We start from the raw sequence: 25,074 nt of genomic DNA on the forward strand, positions 1-25,074 counted from the left end.
GTTTCTTTCTTGAGAGAATGGGTATTACTGTTGTACCATGGCTCAGTACGTTTTTTATCTAATGTATTAGAGAAGATAGTGTTCATGTTGCTAGTCATTTCGTCTAGTTCATGTATATTTATGGGTACAAAGAGATACGATAGATTTATTTTGCATATCTGACCAGTGTAATGTTAAGCAGAAGTATTTTGAATGAGTTGAACCTGTATCCTGTTTTCTGAGTAACATTGAGAATATCACTATATATTGTTGCAACACCGCTGCCACAACCAGTCTGACGGGGCTCATGCTTATAACAGTAGCTTGGTGGAGTAGACTCATTTAAACCAATATTATAATTTGGTTTTAGCCAGGTTTCAGTCAAGCAGAGTACATCAAACAATAACTGCTTTGGGTGTGAGTGATCTGTTTAGGAGCCCAAACTTAAAAAATTGCTTTTGTTCATTTATTTTATTATTTTTTTGACCGCTCCGGGGCTCTGTTTTATATATTTATAAATATATAAAACAACCTTGGCATCCATATTCAGGCCTTCAGGCCTGATTCTCCACTAAGTGTGAAAATAAGTGTTTTCCATTGTTTAATTTTCACTCTTTGCATCACCAAACAATACTATTCTGCTCTACTAGTGTATCTACAGAAGCAGCAGCCAATGAGCATGAGGATTCTCTTTAGTGAAACGCTGTGGGTGACTCGCACAATACATAATTAAAACACTTTTTATAGAAAACTATTATTAGTACTCATGTGAGTTTATGCCATTCAGATGATTCTTCATCTACTTATTTCCTAATGTGTAAAACTTTAAATTAGCAGCAAACTGCTGAATGCACTTTTAAATATTCTAAACTGAACTGAAGTTCCTTCATTTGAGTGTTTATGAGAGATGTAGGAATGTGTGATTTGTGAAGGAATCATGCTTTTGAAGAAAACTTGTAATATTGTGTGTGTACTTAAGCTTTGAAAGTTCTCGTTCATTGTAATTGCACAGCTAAAACTGACAAAGAAAAGCTATTTTGTTGCAAGGAAGAAAGAGTAGTGGATCACATTTTTGGGTGGAGTTGTTATTTTTAATATAGTTTGTGTACAATGCATACATAGCCACTGCAGGATGTAAAAATCTAGCGTAGCGTTAGTTCTGGCAGGTCACGTTAGTCAAGCTCGCCTCAGCTGATCCCCATCAACCTATGGGAATACGACACCTATCCAAGTATTCATATAAGGTCCTGCAGTAGTATCAGCATTTTTCGCATTGCTCAATAGCTAATTACCCTCCTCCATCCCCAACTCCTCCTCTGTCAGTCAGGATTCAGCCTTCTGATTCTCCTTGAATCAGACTAATTCTAAAATGTGTAAATACCTTATTGAACTTTAACGATATCTGCAATACATTTATGTTGGTTCTGTTCTGTTTACCCTGGGGGGGTTATCGCTGCTCTCCCTGCTCTCATCCATGCTAGGCTGCATGGATGCGCAGGGAGTTCTTGCCCAGAACGGAACCATACCGCCAATCCAAACTGTATGCTAATTGTCAATCACCTTTGACGATAGTGGTCCTGACAGAAATGTAAGTGGTGTTGATCGTTCTCAAGTGCTGATCATAGTCTGCACATCACAATTTTATTCTGAGCACTAAAAAGAGAGGCAAAAAAGGAGTTGTTTGCCAAAAGGCGAGATGAAAATCTATCATGTGTTTTGTCTACTTTTGGCTCAGATACACAGGATTCAGCACTCCGTTTTGAAGTGATTCTATGCACTTCTAAAGAGGAGAAGTTTAAAGATCCATTTACTATTTAAGTGTTTTGGGCTGAAGATGTTCTCAGAATGGCAGCTCTGGATCTTTCTATGATAATATATATATATTCAGTTCCCTAAAACCTTTGCCCTCCAACTGATCACCCCCCCCCCTTTTATTTTGGGAGAGAATTTGGTAATATTCTGTTCAAGCACTGTTATTTATCACTTTTATTTATTTTTCTAATTTTTTTAAACCTATTTTCTTAGTACTATCTTTGTTCTTAAAAGAAAAAAAATCTGAGAAGATGTGATTCTTCTTTCTCTTTTTATTCAATAAGATATTTGGACTAGAAAAAAGGTTTTTAATGGACAGTAAAATTGCATATTAACACACAATTGTTTTTATAGTAATCTGGTCCTTCCACAGATCTGCAAACGAGCTAATCAAGGGACTGATTGTTCTGTTGCCCAGTTCCCAATCCAAAAAGATGAAGGAGCTCAAAAGAACTGGAATATTGTTGTTACTAGGTGCTGCTTGAATGTTTAGCTCAGGTTGTATTTGGCCTATTTTTATTTTATTTTTTAATAAACTGGTTTAGGATCACAAAGATGAAAAGAGCAAACTTCACTGAATCATATGCTTCAGTTCTCTTCCAAATCTGTTTTTCTCTCTCTCTCTCACTTTTCTCACTGGAGTATTTGGAGTGTGTGGGTGATAGTGGCTGTTCGGCCTGTCTGAAGTTTGGCTGTTGTGTTTTGGCCGGAGCTGCTAGTGTATTTATTTACATTACTTACTATTAAATTATTTGTATTTGTTAATTAAAATACATTCTATATTTTATTATAATTTTTAAATGTGAATTTTAATATATTTTTGTTATATATATGCAACCTCATTTCATTAGGCCAACATGAATTTCATGCTGGTTTTTACTGGTTTGGTGCTGGTCTAACTGGTGGACCAACATAGCTGTGAATGTTTATGAAGGTTTGTTTCTGATGCTATGAATGACCTAAAAATGTTTGTCATCCAGTACTGCTGGTTAAGCTAGTTGAATAAGCAAATATTCTATTTTTGTTTATCATACATCTTTGTTGTAGCCGTTGTTTTAAAAAATTTAAAAATGTGTGCTTATGGACCATTTTGAAAATGAAAATGAGAGATATTTCCAAAACTGTAATATAACCAGTGAATTATTGCAGTTTATGAAGAAGGAATGAAGGGAACTCCAAAATTTAAATTTAATACAATGATTTTGTTGGCAAATTTAATGTGTGAATTAATTGCCATGTATTTTATTTCTGAAAATAATTGCTGCAGTCGGTGTGCGCTGCAACAAAAATAGAAAATGTGGTGATGTGTGGTACATGTGCGCTACACAGAGCACCATTTAAATGCCATAACACACACATCTCTTTTGTTTCAACTGTGGAGCACTCACAAATTGGGAATCAATTCAAAAGCCAAGAATTATGTAATAATAGCTGCAATAAACAAGCATTCATGGTTTTTGTTAACCACTTTTTGTTAAACGGTTGTAGTAAGGCCTCATGCAGTGTTGTATTGTGATGCAGTTTTTGTGAGGGGGGTTCAGGTTGGGTCAAAGGGCATGACGTGAAATCAAACAGGACCTTTGTCACAGCAGATGAATGTCTGTCAGTGCCATGAGCTCTGATTCTCACCGTTTATCTCATCTGTCTGTCTCTCCCTTCTTCCTTCTTTCAGTCTGCTGCTTTGTGGTGCACAAGCGTTGCCATGAATTCGTCACCTTCTCCTGCCCCGGAGCAGATAAGGGTCCTGCATCAGATGTGAGTACAAATATCTCTTACATTTCCTTCCTTCCACTCTTCTGCTTTCTGTCTCCCCTTCTCTTTGTCTCTCCTCTTCAATCTGTGTCTGTCTCTCTCTCTCAGTCCCACGTGAGAGAACAGAGAAAAAAGGTGGGCAGAAGTTGTCGTCCTCTGGCAAATCTAATCAGACGTACTGTCACAGAGGAAGTGTGTGAGACAGCTGCGGTGACGATAACCCTCTCCGTTTCAGATTTCCTCCTGGAGTCTTCTCCGCTCATTTTGTCTCAGGGCCCTGAGTTATACAACCATTTAAATCAACAAATTACCCGGTCTATAGTGACAGCTACAGGAAGCGCGTCCACACGGGGGACCAGAGCGCTTTTTTTGTTATTGTGGATGAGAGTGAACGTAGAATGCCAGCTCGATCACATCATTACAATTACTACACACAGGAACAGAGGGGAGAATGAATGGCCCTGTGCAGTTACGGGAAATGGCTTTGCTCTTTGAATCCATGCAATTATGAAAAATACATTTCTGCTTCACTCTCAGCCACTTCTTGATTCTCTGTCTGTCTAAACTATCATTTTTCACCAGTTACAGAAAAAAAAATCTGAATTGTGAACAAAAATCTCACGTCGAAATTATTTTGCTGCATCATCTGGAAATCAATTTGACATTTATTGTCACCACAGGCATAAAAAAATGTCAGTAAAAGCCGTGAAAGAGACCAATCTGATCCGAGATGAATCACAACAATATGACATATTATTCAAAGTATTTAAAAATTTCTCATTGCTTTAATGAAGAATTTCTTGACCAGTTAAAACTACATTTTATAAGTATACACGTGTAGCTTAAATACAATCCATACTTATTACATCATGGTGTCCCTGGTCTCCACCATTTATGCATACATCATTACGTATTTTTTCTCCTTTGGCCTCATGGGATAGTAATATACTTATGCTAAAATAGATAGTAAAAAACTGTAAGATTTTGAATTGTTATTACAACCTAACAAACAATACAAACTATTTGAATATGTGGTCCCACTTTGTATTAGATGGCCTTAACTACTATGTACTCACATTTAGATTAATCATTTGATACAATGCACTTATTAGCCGCTTTTCCATTGTCGGGCCAGTGTGAGCCAGTGCTTTAAACAGGCCAGGCAGGGCTAATAGTCTCAGACTTGTAGCATCGCTGCATTTCCATCGTGGGGCCAGAACCTCCGCTGCACTTCACTAAAACCCACCCTTTACACGCCTCTCTGGAACAACATTACGCAACCCCATCATTTCACCAACAAAGAGAAGTTATCAGAAATACATCACTGGAACTAGCGAGATCACAAAACGAACATGATAAAAGCGGCCGTTTGTTTGCATGTTTTGTTGTTTACTTAAAGATTTAAATCCGACAGCATCAATGTTTTACAATAATTTGTGATACATTGATCATAATGAATTAATTTGTCAGGAATGAATATTAGTCACCCAGGAAAAAAATGGCATTTACCGTTATTTCACAAGAGAAAGAGGACACACACATTCAGTCACATCTTTTTTGTTTATTTGTAGTCACATTATACATCAAATTTAGAAAGAATGATCATTTCTATAATTTTTCCTTAAAAAAAAAAAACGCCCGAGTAGCAGAGTGAGCTCCGTACAAAAACTATGATTATGATATATTTTATGACATACGTGGAGCTAAAGAGACAAGACTTACTGACAGATAAAATATGTTACTAAATAAATACACGATTGTGATAGCTTATAAGATTTGTCTGATTTCTTCAAGCGGTCATATTTACCATGTTTACTATGGTAATGGCTAACATGAATAGTCTTTTGCATCACTTTCTGCCTTGTATGGTGATCATAATCCACATCGGGTATGGGATGATATTAGACTCAAAATGATTAATAGATGCACGCACAATTATCCATGTACTGCATACATTTTATACGTGTATCTTACTAACCACAAACAAATGCCTTTCAATTTGAGTCTGTGGAATTCAGGATTAAATGATTGTGCAGCGATTTGTACAAATACAGACATGTTTGCGAATAAAAATGTTCTGTTCTGCATTAATATATCATAAATTGCTCATGCAAAAAGGAATCCGTGCATATGTGGATCAGGTGACACGTGTGCATTAATTGATGTCTAGTTCGAGTCGATCTTGTTCAGTTCATTTGGATTTTAAGACTTCATTTTTGCAGTTTACAGCATTTCACGTCCCCCACACATACAACTACCAACGAACAAGGCCCAGTGCAATTCATTAACGTGTACACGATTTGAAAAATACGCAAATGTGCGTCACTACACTGAAACAAATGCTTTTCAACCGGTGTCTGCAGAGTTAAGAATTACATTAATTTGTGAATACAAATGTTATAGTTTGTATTAAAGTATCATGATTTGTGCATGTAGCGATTAAAATGTGCATTTGTGGATCAGGCGACACGCGTGTATTCATTCACTTCTCTTCTGAATCGATTCTATTTGATTAATTTGAATTGAGACTTTCGTTCCACCCTTTTAGCCTTGCCCAATCCACACACACACACAGCTCGCGATCCGCACGCAGCTGAGCCTAAGAAAATCAGCGACCACTAGATGGCACTAGCCCCAGTCACGTGTGCGCATTCCATCGAGTATGGTTTTATGAATGTTACATTGTGTTTTCTTTGTTTCTTTTTGGTTTGGCTATTCTCGTCTACCGTAGAAATATAATAAAAATGTTTTATTGAACTTGCTCTAACTTAACTTGTCTTAAGGCACAGAATAGCTTATATTAATTTTGCCAAACAAAAACTTTGTGATGGTACCTTTTCTTTCTTTCTGTAATTCAACGGCACGTTGTCAGTTATTCCTTCCTTGTAGGCTATTATTATTATTATTATTATTATTATTAATAAAAGGGGTATTATAGTCGCTCATTTAAGCCATTAGTAATCGCACGTTTATATTTAATTAAACTATTAAATTAACTTAAACTAAACTATGCTAAACGAGTGTTTTATAGGCTATAGACTATTTCGCGCTCAAGCGGATCGCATAAATAGCTAGAACATATTTTATTTAGGCTACTTAGTACTACACTGTTTTCTGAGTCAGTGTCTGCAAAGATGAAGTTGACGCTGATGCTGATGAACGACTTTATCGAAATTTAATTTATTTTTATTCTCAATATTTTATTTCTACACTTTTCTGGATATTTAATGAGTTTAATCTCGCATTATAGGCTAATGACTTTATTCTGGAGATGTTTTTTTATTTTTTTTTATTGTTTGGCCCTATAATCCTCTTTCTTACTCTCTCATTTGGCACAAATCCAAATGTTTCCATATTCACAATGTTGGCTATTTGAATTGGAATGCAACGACTATTATTTATTTGGCCTATGTAAACTAGGCTTTGTACTTAACCCGCTTTCCAAAAAAAAATTATAAATCATGGTCTTCTTCACATGAAAAATCATCCTCTTCACATGAGCAAATATGTGCTTGGCCCGAGCTCAGGCTGAACGGCACGGATTGTACTACAGGTTGTTTTAATTAAGCAGTGTATCTAGATTCTATAGTGTATCTATATGTTTGGTTGACTGTATTTTATTCTGATAATGAACAGGCTGCAGCGTTTGCAATGCTGTAGGATTGTATGAAAGGTGCATTTCTCTCGTACTGCAGAGATGGCTAATCAGCATCGTCAACTTCATCTTTGCATAATAATAATAATAATAATAGCCTACAAGGAAGGAATAACTGACAACGTGCCATTTGAATTACAGAAAGAAAAAAAAAAACAAGGTACCGTCACAAAGTTCTTGTTTGGGAAAATTAATATAAGCTATTCTGTGTCTTAAGACAGGTTAAAGGGGTCATATGATGCTGCTAAAAAGAACATTATTTGGTGTAATGAAATGTGTTTATGTGGTTTAAGGTAAAAAAAACACATTATTTTCCACATACTGTACATTATTGTTTCTCCTCTATGCCCCGCCTTTTTGAAACGAGTCGATTTTTACAAAGTTCATCGTTCTGAAAAAGCGAGGTGTGCTGTGATTGGCCAGCTATCCAGTGCGTTGTGATCAGAGCATGTGAGCGAAGCGGAGCGGTGGGACGCTCCGCTACGTTTTCCGCTCTATGGACGTGCGCTCCGCTCAGTCGCTCTAACCGCACAAGCAAGCGCTCCGTTAATATTCCGCTCAGGCTCACCGTGAACCTCTTCCCGCTCAGATCCCGCTCCGACATAACATTCTCTAGTAGGCCTACTTTTGCGGCACCATGTTTGCGTAGCACATGCTCTGGTTGTGATTGGCCGAATACTCTTACTCACTCTGAGACTGAAATGTTACGCCCCTCACCACACTGTTGATGCCGTCTCCCGGAGCGACAAGACAAAAACCATGAAAACCCATTATAAACGAGGCATTTGTTGCATCCAGTGGGGACATAATTACGGATTATAATGACTTATACTGTCTTTTTACGTGTTGCGTTGCATTGCGTTGCACCGCGTAAACAAAACCATGTCTGCATTTGTGATCAGAAATGACAAACAAGCACTAACGTTACTCTACATTGCTCAAAATTCGTGTTTGAATCATCAGTGGCAAATCCTTTAAATTAAAACGTACTTACAGCCGCAGCACACAGCGTCTTCACGACATGGTGGCGGAAACAACAAAACTATAGCGAGAATAAAAGTTACACCTTCTTTCTTTGCGTGAACATTTGGGCGGTGTTATGCAAATCTTCCCACATAGTGACGTAGATATGTGGGGGTGTGTTAGAACGAGCCGTTTTAGGTAGGCGTGGTTAACTCTTAACTTTTATAAAGAATATCTCTTTGGATTTGAGACTTTAGTCTTTGCAACTTTACAGATCTTCTTTATGCACTAAGAGCTTGTAACACTCTGAAGAGAAAGGAAAAATTGAAATCGCATCATATGACCCCTTTAAGTTAGAACAAGTTCAATAAAACATCTTTATTATATTTCTACGGTAGACGAGAATAGCCAAACCAAAAAGAAACAAAGAGAAAACAATGTAACATTCATAAAACCGTACTCAATGGAATGCGCACATGTGACTGGGGCTAGTGCCATCTAGTGGTTGCTGATTTACTGTGGCTCAGCTGCGTGCGGATCGCGAGCTGTGTGTGTGTGGATTGGGAAAGGCTAAAAGGGCGGAACGAAAGTCTCAAAATTCAAATGAATCAAATAGAATTGCTACATGCACAAATCGTGATACTTTAATACAAACTATAACATTTGTATTCACATATGTCTCTATTTGAACAAAATTCTGCACATTAATGTAATTCTTAACTCGCCGGTTAAGAACACCGGTTGAAAAGCATTTGTTTCAGTGTAGTGACGCACATTTGCGTATTTTTCATAGCACTGGATAGCCCTCAGTGGACGGCACAACACTCCTCCGCCGCCCAGTGGACGGCGACGGCTCCTCCGCGTTCGGGCAGCCGGCAGGAGTCCCCCGTTCCCTGCTCCTCCCCATCATGGCGGATGGCAGCAGGCTCCGGCCTCAGGCGAACGGCGGCGACTCCTCCGCTCCCTCACGGACGGCAGCCGTCCCTCCACATCCCAGGCGGCCGGCAGCGAGTTCGTCCGCCCCCGGCAACTCACTCCAGCCCACCGCCTCGAGCGTCCATGGCGGCAGACTGCTCCGCCATACTCGATGGCACCGCGGACTCACCCCAGCGGCGAGGGATCTCTGGCAGCGTGCCCCTCCTTCCTCCCGGGTTTCGGCACCAATGTAACAAAGTTTGTAGGTCGGGAAGAAGGAGGCGGGAACCGGCGAACATTTACACAAACTTTAATAATAACATAAACTCAAAACAGCGCGACAGCCCCTCGCGGACGACTGTCGCGCACAAACAAAACCAAAATAAACTCCAGGCCTGGTCCTCTCTCGTCTTTCCCTGTCATCACTCCTCCTTTGTATCCTTCCGGAGCTCCTCCGTGGAACTCGAGAACGGTGAGTGGCGCAGGTGTCGCGCATTCGCAATTACTCCACCGGCCTCGCTCCGTTCCCACGGCTCTCGGCCCCGCCCCTCTCGTCACAGTATGCAGTACATGGATAATTGTGCGTGCATCTATTAATCATTTTGAGTCTAATATCATCCCATAATCGGGCCTCAAACAGAAGTTATTGAGCTAAATCGTTTTAAAAGAATTTTAATGCTGGTGTTATAGCTGTTAACTATATGAAATAATTCACGCCACTGATGCTCTCCAGATGCAGAGAAACTCTGCCGTTGTTCATAAGCACTCCTCAAGCCCGAGCTGGCCTGCTTCTAGGAAGCCCCAATGAGGCACGATCAAGCCCCAGAAGTGACAGTGGAAACACGACTGGCCCTGGCACGCACTAGCATGCTCGCGTTTGGCCTGGCAGTGAAAACGTGGCTATTGTGTACATACAGTGGTGTGAAAAAGTGTTGGCCCCCTTCCTGATTTCTTATTTTTTTGCATGTTTGTCACACTTTAATGTTTCAGATCATCAAACAAATTTAAATATTAGTCAAAGATAACACTGTTTTTACATTGTACTTATATTTAAAATAAAATACCTACATGTAATTAGATTTGTAATTAATTTCCCATTTAATGGGTCCACAGTGTAATCGATTATAATTAACACCTTAACACACCCTTAAACCTACCCATACTACTAAACCTGTCCCTAACCTTACCTGTATCCCACCTCAATAGCAGCAGAAGTGTTTTGCAATACAATATGAACACAATAAGTACATTGTACTTATTTTCTGATGTAAATACATAGTAGTTAACTAATATAATGTGGGACCAGTTTTTATAACAATGTCAAAGCCTTTACTGTCACTTTCGATCAATTTAATGCTTCTTTATTGAATAAAGGTATCAATTCCTTAAAATATGTTACTTTTGAATGTTACTGTATTGGTTTCATAAAATCCTCTTGGGTTCCCTTTCATATTTTTTTCTTTGGACCCTAGAACCCCCTTACTGCACCAAGTGGACCCTAGACCCTAGTTTGAGAACCCCTGGTTATATTGTCAGTAAACAAATAGATAAATTAATAGTGTTAATTATTTGCTACTTTCAACATAATCTGACTGTTATAAACACTGCTTGTTACCTTCATCATTGGCAAACAATTTACCATTTACCCCAGTAAAACCATATAAGAACTGTTTTTGTGTATTCAGAAGAGCTTCAGCCTTCATTTATGAGCTGGACCGCTCTGCCTCGAGATAAGATGCTGTATTCTTTCACTTTCTCACAAGTGCCCTGCGAACTCTTTAAGAGTGATAGTCCCAGTGCTGTGCGTCTGACAGCCCTCTCAGCGGCTTTCCCTCAGTCAGACGTACCTTCAGCTCTCTGAGGAGTGCCCTAGAAGTCCCGGGTCGGCTCCCCTGCCTAGAATACCGTAATATTTACACAGTGCACCCAGCAGGGCCAGGCGATATGACACGGCTGGCAGACGCTCCACAAAGGGATTCAGAGTGATCTAAATTGGTGAACGTTGGTGGGATGTCGTTAGCACATTTCCATGCCTCAGTCCACATTAGCGATCTGGCACTGTCCCACCACTTCTCTAAGAAGCCTCGCCGTTCATCTCATTCATGCAGATGAAACGCGCCCTTTCATCCTCCTCCAGAGCCACGGTGATGAGGTTCATGCTTAATTCTGTTTTCACGTTTGTTCTCCGCCGGTCTAGAAGTGCTGCCAAAACACATGTGCTCTGGACGTCGACGTGCCAGTAAACTAGGCGCGATTTCTATTTGATGAAGCCTTGGCCTTGTGACATTGTCATTAGTTTTTCTTGTGTAAATCTGCTAGCTAGTTTCAGAAGAGCCACTAAAGGGGATTGTAGGTATAAATATAGTCAATGTCAAAGACAGCCAAGCAAGGCGGACTCAAAGATGTTTTCGAAGGGGCTCGTTTTAGGCTTCAATTATAGAAGTGGGCTAATTAGACATTCACCAAGGGATTTCTGTACCGGTAGTCTCATTAAACTCTCATTCACGTCATAAGAACTGTGTATCACACTGAAACTCAACTCTGATTGCAGTTGTGCAATAAAAAACAGACCAAACCAGACTTTAGTTGGGTTCATGGACGTGTGAGAATATGCTTGCTTTTTCTTGCAGGTCTTATTCCATAGTACGTGTTTTGTATTAAAGGGAGTTTGTCAAATGTGACAAGACTGTTGGCTTTGATCAGTAAGGGTTTTAGAAAGCAGAAATGTCTTTCACACCTTCGATCAAGGGTGTTTAACGCCCACTGGTTTCTTAGGAAACCTAAAATATCTAGTATCTGCCTTTTATTTAAATCTCAGCCATGTTGGTTCAATTCACTTTCTTAGTAAATCATTGAAATCGAGGATATAGTGAGAAAGAGATTCCCAATTTATCCTCTCAGCCCTGATGATCGTCACCTCTTAAAAATGCTACAGACAGAGACACACAGCTCCACTGGAATAATTGGCTACAATAGACAAGCCAATTGTTCCAATGCTGTTGTTTGCCACAAGAGCAATGCTTGTTAGCTGCATTGCTACCTGTCTGGCATGAGCAACAGTGCAGATACACACACATACACACATGTTGGCTTTTATGGTTTATGGGGACTCTCCATGGTTTTTATATACTGTACAAACTGTATTTTCTATCACCCTACACCACAGGTGTCAAACTCCGTTCCTGGAGGGCCACAGCCCTGCACAGTTTAGCTCCAACCCTGCTCCAACACAAACCCTGTAGTTTTCAAATAAGTCTGAAGGACATGATTATCTGGATCAGGTTTGTTTAATTAGGTGTTGAATCTAAACTCTGCAGGGCTCCGGCCCTCCAGGAACTGAGTTTGACACCCCTGCCCTACACCAACCCTACACCTATACCCCTCACAGAAAACATTTAGATTTATAAACCTTTTGAATTACAGGGACACGAAAGTGTCCTCATAAATTTGTATCCTCATAAACCACATAAACATGCCGAGGGGTGAGAACCAGAAGGGCGTAAGTGACATTTTGAGTGAAATGGATATATATATATATATATATATATATATATATATATATATATATAATCAAATGAAAGCTCTTGATGAGCTCTTTCTACTGCTAAAAGGACACAAGTGAATTCTAAATAATTTTGGAGTTATTCATTAGAAACCAAAAGACTTAACACTGAACACACTAAACCAGTTGGTGCCAAAAGGGCGTAACTGCACTTACGCCCCTTTGACACTGAGAAATGTACTGTGGGTAAAGCTTGTGGATAGCACTTAAGTCAAAATGGCTGACACCACATGTAAGCCAGGTAGGTCAACCATGAGAAGAAACCATTTTTTTTGCTGCTGAAGATGTATTATTTATCTTATTTTGTGACAAAGAGCTGGATGATGAGGGAGAAAATGCAATATCCAGAACTCATTGTCAGTGAGGTGTAGCTAGCTAGTGAGTAGTAACCAACAACTTACATTCTGATGGTTTGTCCCTAGTGAAAAATAAATATACTAAAATGTATTTGAAATACATTTATTTCATGCTTAGTATACTACAAACACATATACATATTTATGTACTTAATAAAAATACCCTGCAATTGTACTTTTAGTATACTAATCTGGTATACTTAAAGTCTGCTAAATTGAAACTATTTTAATTGTTGTGCTGAAGTCCAAATAAAAATATACTGAAGTATAGGTGGAATTATTGCAAGTATACTTCAGGTACACTTTAAATATCTTGCATTTAAAAACCATCATAAATAGTGAAATTAAAACACATTTTAGGCTTAATATAGAGAAATGTGCATAGTGCACAAGTAGTAGTCCAAATAAAGTTTAATTATAATTTTTATAGCAGTAAGTCTTGAGCAATATGTCAGTAAATATATTAATAGAGTTGAAGTACTTAATATGAAATGTATTTTAATATGTTACTTTTATTTTACTATAGGTGTTATCATATAGGCACTCAGTTACTGCCTAGCTACAAGAGAGAGAATGTAGAGAAGGGACAGACAGACATAGACAATGGATATTACTGGGGAACGGATACATGAAATGCAGTGAGTAAAACGTTATACAAATGTCCACCTGGGATCACTGCTGTGAAAAAGAAAGACTTACTCACTCTGCACAAATGGCAGTATCCCACAGTCTTATGTGGACACCAAGCTTGACAAGTCAGCCAGTCAGAGTAGGCTACTATTTCATGTACAATTCACAATTCCATCTGAAACTTACTTTATGACACACATTCATACTAGTTCAAATCTATTAACATTTTATTTATTGTCTATTTACTGACATATCACTTGATACTTACTGATATAAAAGTTATAATTAAACTTTATTTGGAGTACTACTTGTGCACAGTGCACATTTATCAATATTAAGCCTAAATGTGCTTTAATGTCACTATTGATGAGGACCGTATGATCTTCGAGTAATATCAGTCTTTAAATGCATGATATTTAAAGTGTACCTGAAGTATACTTGCAAAAGTTCAACTTTAGCACAATCAAATATACTTCAGTATATCTTTAGTTAGACTTCAGCACTACTTTCTTACAATTAAAGTGCATTGAGTACAAAATGAGTTGTTTCAATTTACCAAACTTTAAGTATACCAGTTTAGTGATATGTAAATAATATGTAAATGTATTTGTAGTATAGCATTAAATAAATGTATTTCAAATACATTTTTGTATATTTATTTTTCACTAGGGAAGGCATCTGTAAAGGCTTTTCAATCAACCATTTGACCAAATTGTTAAGTGCCTGAGATTACTATTTCAGTAAAATTAATCACATTCAATTAACTAATTTGATTATGCAATATTTTATTTTATCACAATGGATTGTTATTTCTTTTAAACTCATTAATGTAATGTTTTGTTCATATTGTCAGCAGATACGCCCATGTTTTTATACACAAAATTGAATAAAACATTGGTGACAACGAGTTTAAAGGGGTCCTATTATGCTTTTTCACTTTTTCAACTTTAGTTAATCTGTAATGCTGCTGTTTGAGCATAAAAAAGATCTGCAAAGTTACAAAGCTCAAAGTCCAATTCAAAAGGAGATATTTTATTTAACAGAAATCACTTTTCAAAAACTACAATGAACGACTCGGTTGGACTACAACGCATATTTTCCGGGATTTGTGATATCACACACATGACGAATGGGACGAGACCTGGTTGAGCTGCACTAGAGAAGGCAACGAGTGTTATCACTTTGTCAGAGACACGCTAGTTTTCCCCAAGGCAGAAGAACTTAAGAGTGGTTACAATCATCCGGGTTTAAATCTCGCTCAAATTGATTTGATTTTGATGCAATATTTACACTGAAGCTCACAGGCGGCTATGGTAAGGGGCGTGACATTTCCCGACAGGCGCCTAGTGCTGCCAAATACAACACACACTGGCCCAGCTAACCAATCACAGCACATTTCGTATTTCAGAAGGCGGGCCTTCATTTGATACAGGAACTATTCGAGCCGTTCATGCCAGACTGGGGAGAGAGGTGTTGTAATAATGTAAAATATGTGAAAAATAATGTTTTTCGAACAACCTAGTATGAGAGCCTGCTCTAGTACACCCCCAAAACAAAATCAAGACTTTGTAAAAGAGCATAATAGGACCCCTTTAAAAAAAATTTTTTGGTTTTAAAACGTGGAATTTTTTTTTCTGAATAAATGTTAAAATAGTGTTCAGTAAGTATACTGTTATCCATGTGTGTACACAGTTTCATTATAAAAGATTGAACTCGAGTACACAAAATCAAATAAAACTGGTAAATTTTTGTTTTGGCCCTCCTGTAAAGTTGGTGAAATGTCACTTACGCCCTTCTGGTTCTCACCCCTCGATGCGCACACATACACACACAAACACCATGCCTCACCAAGCCTGTGTGTGTATATATATATATATATTCACACATTCCATTTTTATGGATAAATTACTACCTGTACCGTAACTCGTTAGGAAATATTGTGAGCCGATTAAATGTTTTTGAGAAACACAAAAAGACCCCCTTAGGCTCGCTTTTCATCTTCTGCCATTCACAAAGCTTAACCCTTTCTAGAAATTTCCACGCCATCTCCCACTCCCAACTGTCATTATTTGAAATCCCTCTGGGATAGTCATGGATGCGCCCACATGCTCTGCCAGAAGTGGGTGATGTCTATAAATACCCCTCTCACACTGGTTGCATGCTCCCATGGGGCACTGATTTAATAAGGCCAGGCAGGCATTTGCATAAACACGTTTCCTTCGCCAGTCACACTTTTCTCTGTTTGGGCGATTTACCTTTCATGCTTGTAGGCCTGAAGGTATAAAGAGCGAAGATGTGTATTCATATGTAAGCTGTTTGTGTGGATGTGCTCTTCTGGAAGAATAAGCTATTGTGCAGTTATTTAAAGAGCAGTTTCAAGGAGAAACCAAATGTCACTCTGTTGCCGAGCAGTTTGCTTGTCACAAAGAATTAAGAAGGCAACATGGCTGGACTGATCAGAACTGAGGATGTCTATGTGTGTGTGTGTGTGAGAAAAATTCCTTTGTCCCTCAGACCATATTATCCCAATGAATCTTTTGCTTTACAGCCACTTTCAGTAACGAGAAACACATTTACCGTGGGAAAAAGTATGTGAACCCTTTGGATATGCTTGGTCAGTATGTGCCATAAATAAAAAATGTACAATTTTTGTGACAGTTTCAAGGAGAATTTAAATTCTATTCAGGTTGTGAACTAAATAAAGTTATATATTTTATTGTTCGTTTATGTTTTTATATCATTTACATTTTATTAAAACATTTGGTAACACTTTAGAATAGGGACTAATTCTCACTATTAACTAGTTTCTTATTAACATGCCTATTATTAACATATTGGCTGTTTATTAGTACTTATAAAGCACATATTCTGCGTGTCCATATTCTACATCCCTAATTCTACACAATACCTAAACTTAACAACTAGCTTACTTTTAATAAGCAGTAAATTAGTAGAAGTTTTTTGAGGCAAAAGTCGTAGTTAATAGTTTGTTAATAGTTTGGATACATTTCATATAATATGTAATGATTGAGATTATTTTACATTATTGTTATATATTACTATTTCATGATCAACTAGAGCCTTTAACTTTTGGCCATGACCGTTTCTTGTAGCAAACCACTGAAACTGTGTTTTGCATAACTCTATCACAGTGGTACTGACACTGTGATAAATGCTACCCACAACCCCCCTCTCCGACATGATCATAATCTACAGCTGCTACTAAAGAAAAACATGCCTCATAAATAGTGCATAGTTTGAGAAAAGGGGAAATGGAAGTGTGAAAGTATGTGTTTGTGTGTCTTTACACAGAAATGCTCGGCTTCTCAAGTGTATTATTATTTTTCCTTCAGCCAGACGCGACAACTGCCGCGAACTCTCGCTATGACAGGTACCAGCCTGTTGCTGGGCGATGGGCTTTGGCCATCACCATGGGAACCCTCTGAAGGCCACCGGGTGGGAGGGCTCTATAGCGATGCATTTCTATTGCTTCTCCTCTCCCTCCCCTGCCTTTCCATTTGAACTCTTTTGTACAGAACTGCCTGCACCTTCTTATTCAGTACTGATTATTCGATGACTCAGTGCGCTGCGTGCTGTGTGATAGAAGCATGGAAGTGGGAGGATTGTGCATGCGCCTTATCTAAAAAGAATCTTTGTTGCTTTGTCATAGAAAAATCAGCAGCGTTTTCCTCTATGACAGGCATAATGGCATTTGTACGCAGTGTACTGTAACTTAGGTGAGATAATTATCGAGTATTAAGGTCCTTTCACATCAGTGTTGCTCAGTGCATTAGATGCTATGGAGCAAAGCATCAGCGGCTGCGGTACCTTAAGCATTTTAATGCACCATTCAATTTCTAACTGTTTAATTTTGACCTTTTCAAGTGCAGCAAAAATATTTTTGCATTATATAGCAGGTTCACTTGATTTTGTCTTTTTTTTCATTTTTTTTTTCAGATTACTAGAAAAATGAATAAAACGTAAGGGGATAATTCACCCACAAATGAAAATTATGTCATTAATTATTTTATTTAGTCATTTATCAGACACTTTTATCGAACGCGACTTACAAATGAGGACAACAGAAGCAATCAATTGTAGTATTAAAACGCCTAAAAACAGATCCAAAACTAAAAGCTAAAACTTTATAAATACTACCTGTACACACTTTAAAAATAAAGAGATTAAATAAAAATGACAAATGCATACAACAAAATTTCGAAAACTTAAAATTTTAATGAAAAAATAAAAATAAAGCTAAAAACAATTCAAAATAGTAAAGAACATAAGGTATAAGAGTATAATAATGATTCTAACATAACACCAAAAAAAAAAACATGTGTATGTACAAACACACACACACACACACACACACACATATAGATATAGATATATATACATACACATTTATAAATTAAATATATATATTATTTCATTTCCATTTAGTTTGTTGAAGTATTAAAATAACTCGAATTAAATAAAACAAACTTAATAAAAGACCTATACAGACACAATAAATTCAGACATAATTTAACTAAAATTAAAATAAATACAAATAATACAAATCAAATGACAGTAGTTTATCAGTAATCCTAAAAAATAACACTGCCAAACACACATTAAAAAAACAATAACTTACTTACACATAGTAAGAAATGTTTATAAAAACTGAAACAGATGCGAAACAAAGAGCAAGTAGGAAAGAGGAGAAATAAAAAGTGATACTTATCCTTTGCCAGTGTCCCTGCCCGGTGGAGTCGCACGGTAGAGTCGATGGTCTTTACACTCTTCGATCTTCACACAAGGAGGCCTTCACGCGACCGCTGCCGCGGTAAACTAAGCTTTTTTTTTTATACCCGTCTACCAAAATACAAAATTAATTCAGCTGGACACACTTTCCTTATTTTCTCCACAACAAATGGCCAAGTAAGCGCAGACACCGACAAGATGCGCGATACAGAACGAGACCAAACGCGATATCAGCAGTCTCCACACAGTAAACAAAACAAGCGTTTCCTAGCAACTACAACTGGACTACACACTAATGAGACAAGTAAATACACTTACAAGCTGCTTTTAACTTCCACTGATAAAGACTGCTTCTCTCAAAGACTACTTCTTTTCACTGTTTTCTGCTGGCGCATGAACACACTTTCCTTATTTTCTCCACAACAAATGGCCAAGCAAGTGCAGACACTGACAAGATACGCGATACAGAACAAGACCAAACGCGATATCAGCAAAGATCCGCAATACAGAAAAAGATCATGTTCATGGAGTAAGTATTTTTACATGGCTTTTTAAAAATGCCGGGTAGCCGGTGTTTCGTATGCGTTTGGCCAATCAGCGTACACTTACATCACTGGTAGTTCCTATAGAGCTGTTTTAGACCCTACTCTGAAGTAGGAGCTAATTTAGTTTCCCCAAACAGAGTTCCTAGGACTAAAATAAACCCGTAAGACCTTCGTTCATCTTCAGAACACAAATTAAGATATTTTTGATGAAATCCGAGAGCTTTCTGACCCTCCATAGACAGCAACACAACTGACACGTTCAAGGTTCAGAAAGGTCTTGAGGACATTGTTCAAATAGTCCATGTGACTTCAGTGGTTCAACCTTAATTTGTGAAGCTACGAGAATACTTTTTGTGCGTAAAGAAAACAAAAATAACGACTTTATTCAACAATTTCTTCACGAGAGCACAACGTCAGAACGCGGGCTCCTGCGTCAGCAGCGTCACACACATGTGTTGTGATACTGTCGTAAATGGCGGTGAAATCTAGCACAGAAGAGAAGAAATTGTTGAATAAATTTGTTATATATTTTTTGCACACAAATGCTTAATTTCTTGAATGTGGTAGTTCCCTTGCTGTCTATGGAGGGTCAGAAAGCTCTCGGATTTCATCAAAAATATCTTAATTTGTGTTCCAAAGATAAACGAAGGTCTTGCAGGTTTGGAACAACATGAGGGTGAGTAATTAATGACAGAATTAAATTTTTTTGGGTGAAGTATCCCTTTAAGGGAAAACATGGAAATATTAAAGGGGTCGTATGATGCGATTTAAATTTTTCCTTTCTCTTTGAAGTGTTACAAGCTCTTGGTGCATAAAGAAGATCTGTAAAGTTGCAATGACTAAAGTCTCAAATCCAAAGAGATATTCTTTATAAAAGTTAAGAGTCAGCCACACCTACCTAAAACGGCTCGTTCTAACACGCCCCCACATGTCTACGTCACTATGTGGGACGATTTGCATAACGCCGCCCAAATGTTCACGCAAAGAAAGAAGGCATGACTTTCATTCTCGCTGTAGTATTGTTGTTGCCGCCACCATGTCGTGAAGGCGCTGTGTTTCTTTGTGAAAGCAAAACTTTGTTTGGCCTTCCAAAAGAGGACGATATGGCTTCGTCATGCCTAGAGCTGATCTGTGCTGGTCGCTGAGGAAATACATCAACTTTGCGCTGTCGATCGCCGGATCGGCTTTCACCGTGGACGAAGCGGAGTCCAGCCTGGGGTCATCACATGTGGTTGCCACAAGCCCGCCGGCCGCTCCTTTGTCGAATCCGCCGGCCGCGTTGTTCTCAAGCCCCCCGCCTCTGCTCACTCTAGCCCTCCGGCCGTTCTTCACTCTAGCCCCTGGCCTCTGCTCACTCTAGCCCGCTGTGTGTGACGCTGTGTTTCGTTGTGTAAGCAAAACTACTTTGTTTGGCCTTCCAAAAATGGACACGACTAGAAATCAGTGGTTAAGTTGTATTTACAACACTGTTCCAGAACACTTCAACCCAAATATTCAGATGTGTGCAGCACATTTTATGGAGGACTGTTTCCTGATCCTGGGAGAGTAGACTACAATGCCGGCTGTTCTGATTCACAGACTGTTTGTAAGTACATTTTTTTTATATTTAAAGAGTTTTTATATTTTATATTTTTTATATTTAAAGCGTGTTTTTTGGGCAGTGTAGAGCAGGGCTTGTTGTTTGTCATTTCTCCGATCACAAATGCAGTCATGGTTTTGTTTATGCGGCGCGATGCAACGCGTAAAAAGACAGTATAAGTCATTATAATCCGTAATTATGTCTCCACTGGATGCAACAAATGCCTCGTTTATAATGGGTTTTCATGTTTTTGAATCATCGCTCCGGCCTGACAGGGCATCATCACAGTATGGTAAGGGGCGTAACATTTCCGTCACATGCTTGAGGTATTCGGCCAATCACAACGCACTGGATAGCTGGCCAATCACAGCACACCTTACTTTTTCAGACCGATGAACTTTGTAAAAATCGACGCGTTTCAGAAAGGCGGGGCATAGAGGAGAAACAATAATGTACAGTATGTGGAAAATAATGTGTTTTTTTTTAACCTTAAACCGCATAAACACATTTCATTACACCAAATACACAAAATAATGTACTTTTTAGCAACATCATATGACCCCTTTAAGGAATTTTAAATATGAGATTTTTATCCTTTTGAAAAAACTACCCTTAGCAGGTTTGTTTGTTAGTTGCTCTCTCAGCTTAGTTAGACTGGTCTTTTAGCTGGTTTAAAAAAGGTTTCGAGCACTTTTCAGTTAGTCAGATTGGAAGACCAGCTGGTTGCCCAAACACCAGTTTGACCAGTCTGGGAGACTTGATGAAATCAGCGGAGACCAGCAAATCAGCAGGACATGCCTGGAGAAGTCATGAAAATCTTAAATTTCATTAATTTCGGTATAGTGCATATAAAAATAAAATATAGTGCAATTTTAATGCATAGAAAGCGAGACACATGAACTGCATGTTAAGGCACTGACATATTAGTGGTGGAGTTTCTAAAGGGTTGTGTGCAGAAAATCGTTTTCCTGTGTAACACTTACTGTTTCCTGTGAACTGCTTTGTGGGGTTTTTTTTTCTTGGTTTCCCAAACACCTGCATTGGTCTGAGGGAACTGTGAACTTCTTGCCTGACAAGTTTAGCCAATCCAAACACACCACTCCCCTCTCTGAAGGAGCTTCAGTTCACTTTGCCACACTTGAGGATGTAACCACATATTCAACATGTAATAAAGTTGTTTAAAAATAAACCTGTCTGTATTTGATTAGTCTGCACTTCAGAATATTTTAGGGGAAGTGTGGCCTTGGTCTTACTTATTTTACGTAATAGGACATGACGGTAGAAAATTTGAAAGATCTCAAAAAGACGCATGCTTGTTGGAGTCATTTAAAAAAGCAGACACAAGAAAACCTGGTACAGTGCATAGTTTCGTCTTTCAGTTATCTGCAGCACACAATATAGGTAATATATAATAATACAATTTGACATATTCTGGTAAAAATGGTCTCTAGTTGTGGTCAGAAGGTCAGTATAATCTTTTGTGATGTCCACAAAGGAACATTAGTATTTTGTGATCAGTGGGTCTTGATCAATTTAGACTGTCCCTGTGCTCTCACATTTCATTTTAATGAGGGTTCAGTGATGAACAAAGTGCCTTAAATGATCACATCTGCTTTGAAGAGGGACGTGATCAGAGAAACCCACTCCTGCACACTGTGTGTGGGTGGCTCAGGTTTTGCCTACATATTGGGATCAGATGTCCCCATACAGACCTGAAATCGGGTACAAAACGGACAGGTTGTTTGTATAACTGTAGTTAAATATATATACAATTTGGAAGAGGGTGTTTTTTGTAATAAATTAAAATAATAAAAGTATTTAGATCAGTTCTATCACAAAGATGGTGCTATGATTTTATTTGCGTCTGTCACTTGCTGTTTTTTCTGTCTATGGATCTCTGTTTGGACAGGCACCCATATGTTGGGCTTAATTTCATCTACCGGCTTTCATTGTTTGTATGCTGCTCACTGTGTCCCATCTGTATAAGTTGACAGGGAATTATAATACAAAAGAATTATACTGTGTCTCTTCTCTTTATTATGAGTGAATCTGAGTTTTGTCGGATGGGCCAGCGCTACAGGGGTGTCATTGTCATCAGACTATTCAGATGAGTCTACAAAAGCCCCTTCACACCTGCACCTACTCTGCATTTCACAGCCCTCTTCTGATGTGCCTTCATTTGTTTGAATGGACCTTCACAGACGTGAGCACATCATATTGTTTTCTGTGCTGCTTTAGATGGTGCTGCAAATTGTTTGTGGTGCCATGAGATGCACCAATATGTTTTATCGGATTGTTTCTGAATGCTAGAAAATTTATTTATGTAAGAAGGATGCATTGAACATGAAATAGGGCTTTTTAAAAAAAATGCATAGTTCACTCAAAAAAAAAAAAATCATTATTTATTCATGTTTTTCCAAACCTTTATGACTTTCTTCTTTGGAACACAAAAGAGAATTTTGAAAAATGCCTCAGTTCTCCATACAATAGAAGTGTGGTCTAATGTGGTTTTGGACTCCATTGATGTTCATTCTATAGACAAAAAAACATTTGAGACATTCCTATAAAGTTTATTTAACTAGTAATTTAGTCAACCCACTTAAAATATGATTTTAAAAGTAAGTAGTTTCGCTCAACCCTGTTTCATTATTCTTAACAGAATTCATGATATTGGATTTTTGCCAATATCCAATATGCCGATATTTTTCAACTCATTTTGGCCGATAGCCGATACAATATATTTTCTTTTGTTTCGAAACAACACCAAGTCTCTCCTGTGCAGAGATTATAAACAAATGATTTTTAATTTTGGTTAATATTTAACAAAAAAGTACTTGTTAGAATTAAATAAACAATAATTAAGTTATATTATAATGAGAGTACATTGAAAGCTTTGAAAATAACTAAATCACGTGCTTTTTTTCATATAGATGCAGTGGTATCCTTAACATTTTATTTGTATATTTAACATTTGTAAATGTTCTAAAGCAAAAAAAGTTGTAAAAGTTTTGAAAATCTTTTAGACCTCCTTGAATCTTAATGTTATTTGTGCATTTTACTTTCATTTTATTACAAGTAGGCCAACATACTTCAATGCTTTTGCGTTCTTTTGCGAAACTTTGTACATTCGGTTGCAAAGTATTGCATTGCAAAGCAAACTTTTTGTGAATGAACTCATGGGCTCCGTACTTTTCACTACATTAAGCACGATCATCGCTTGTAACTTTGCCGGCAAACACAAGAGGAAAATGGACAGCTTGGTCCATAATTCATGGAGGCTCAGGCTTTAAAGCTTGATTATACTTTGTACTTGATGTATGGATAGAAATGCCTTCCATCTTCTGTTTCCAAAACTTCCTCAATGCTGTTTAATATGGCTGGGATGGTTAATATAATTTTGATTAAGCACTTAGCTGCTTTCCATTGAGCTTTGAAAGTGCACTGGCTCTAGTGGTTTTCATATTGCTGTCCAAATTGCCCACTCGATCGTGTAGGTTTTGTGGTTTGCTCAGTGCTGTGTATTGGCGCTTTTCCACTGCATGGTACGGTACGGCTCGGTACGGTTCACTTTTTGGGGGTTTTCCACTGGGTACAGTACCTGGTACCTGGTACTTTTTTTAGTACCACCTCGGTTGAGGTTGAAGTTATATTGCCTAATGGGTTGCTATAGGTTTGGTTGTTTGTAGAGTGCCATCCAAATTGATATTTTCACAACTGTTCTCATGAAAAAAAGCAAGGAAAAAGATACCATGGATAATGCACAGAAATGGCCCGTGTGGCATAATTCGGTTGAGTAGTAGTACTGTAGATTTGTCTCACTTTTGAAGTGTATAGCTACCTCGGCCAGAAACTAGACCATTGTTTTCAAGAAAATGACAAAACTAACAAGTAATATGTAATTAGGCAAAATATGAAAAAACAAATAAAAAATACATTTTATTAAAGGGGTCATATGATGCGATTTTAAATTTTTCCTTTCTCTTTGGAGTGTTACAAGCTCTCGGTGCATAAAAAAGATCTGTAAAGTTGCAAAGACTAAAGTCTCAAATCCAAAGAGATATTCTTTATAAAAGTTAAGAGTCAGCCACGCCTACCTAAAACGCCTTGTTTAAACACGGCCCCACATGTCTACGTCACTGTGTGGGAAGAGTTGCATAAAGCCGCCAAAATGTTCACGCAAAGAAAGAAGGCATAACTTTTATTCTCACTGTAGTATTGTTGTTGCCGCCGGCGCCATGTTGTGGAGACGCTGCTTAATTGTGAAAGCAAAACTACTTTGTTTGGCCTTCCAAAAGAAGACGATATCGCTTCGTCATGCCTAGAGCTGATCCGTGCTGCACTCTTAAAAATAAAGGTGCTTCAAAAGGTTCTTCAAGCGATGCCATAGAAGAACCATTTTTGGTTCCACAAAGAACCATTCAGTCAAAGGTTCTTTAAAGAACCATCTCTTTCTTACCTTTTTATAATCTGAAGAACCTTCTTTCACCCCAAAGAACCTTTTGTGAAACAGAAAGGTTCTTCAGATGTTAAAGGTTCTTTATGGAACCATTTAGACAAAAAGGTTCTTCTATGGCATC

The 25,074-nt window shown here is 38.1% G+C and overlaps 1 protein-coding gene across 2 annotated transcripts in view; it reads left to right on the top strand.

Annotated features, from left to right (window-relative positions):
• LOC107601253 (protein kinase C beta type) overlaps positions 1-25,074 on the top strand; it is a 150,474-nt gene that overhangs the window by 36,557 nt on the left and 88,843 nt on the right. For both annotated transcript variants that reach the window (XM_016293367.1, XM_016293366.1), the window contains exon 3: positions 3,464-3,546. In XM_016293367.1, the coding sequence (XP_016148853.1) occupies positions 3,464-3,546 (83 nt within the window). The remainder of the gene's footprint in view (positions 1-3,463; positions 3,547-25,074) is intronic.

Source organism: Sinocyclocheilus grahami, unplaced genomic scaffold (assembly GCF_001515645.1).
Source record: "Sinocyclocheilus grahami isolate Dianchi unplaced genomic scaffold, SAMN03320097.WGS_v1.1 scaffold302.1, whole genome shotgun sequence".
Taxonomy (NCBI): domain Eukaryota; kingdom Metazoa; phylum Chordata; class Actinopteri; order Cypriniformes; family Cyprinidae; genus Sinocyclocheilus; species Sinocyclocheilus grahami.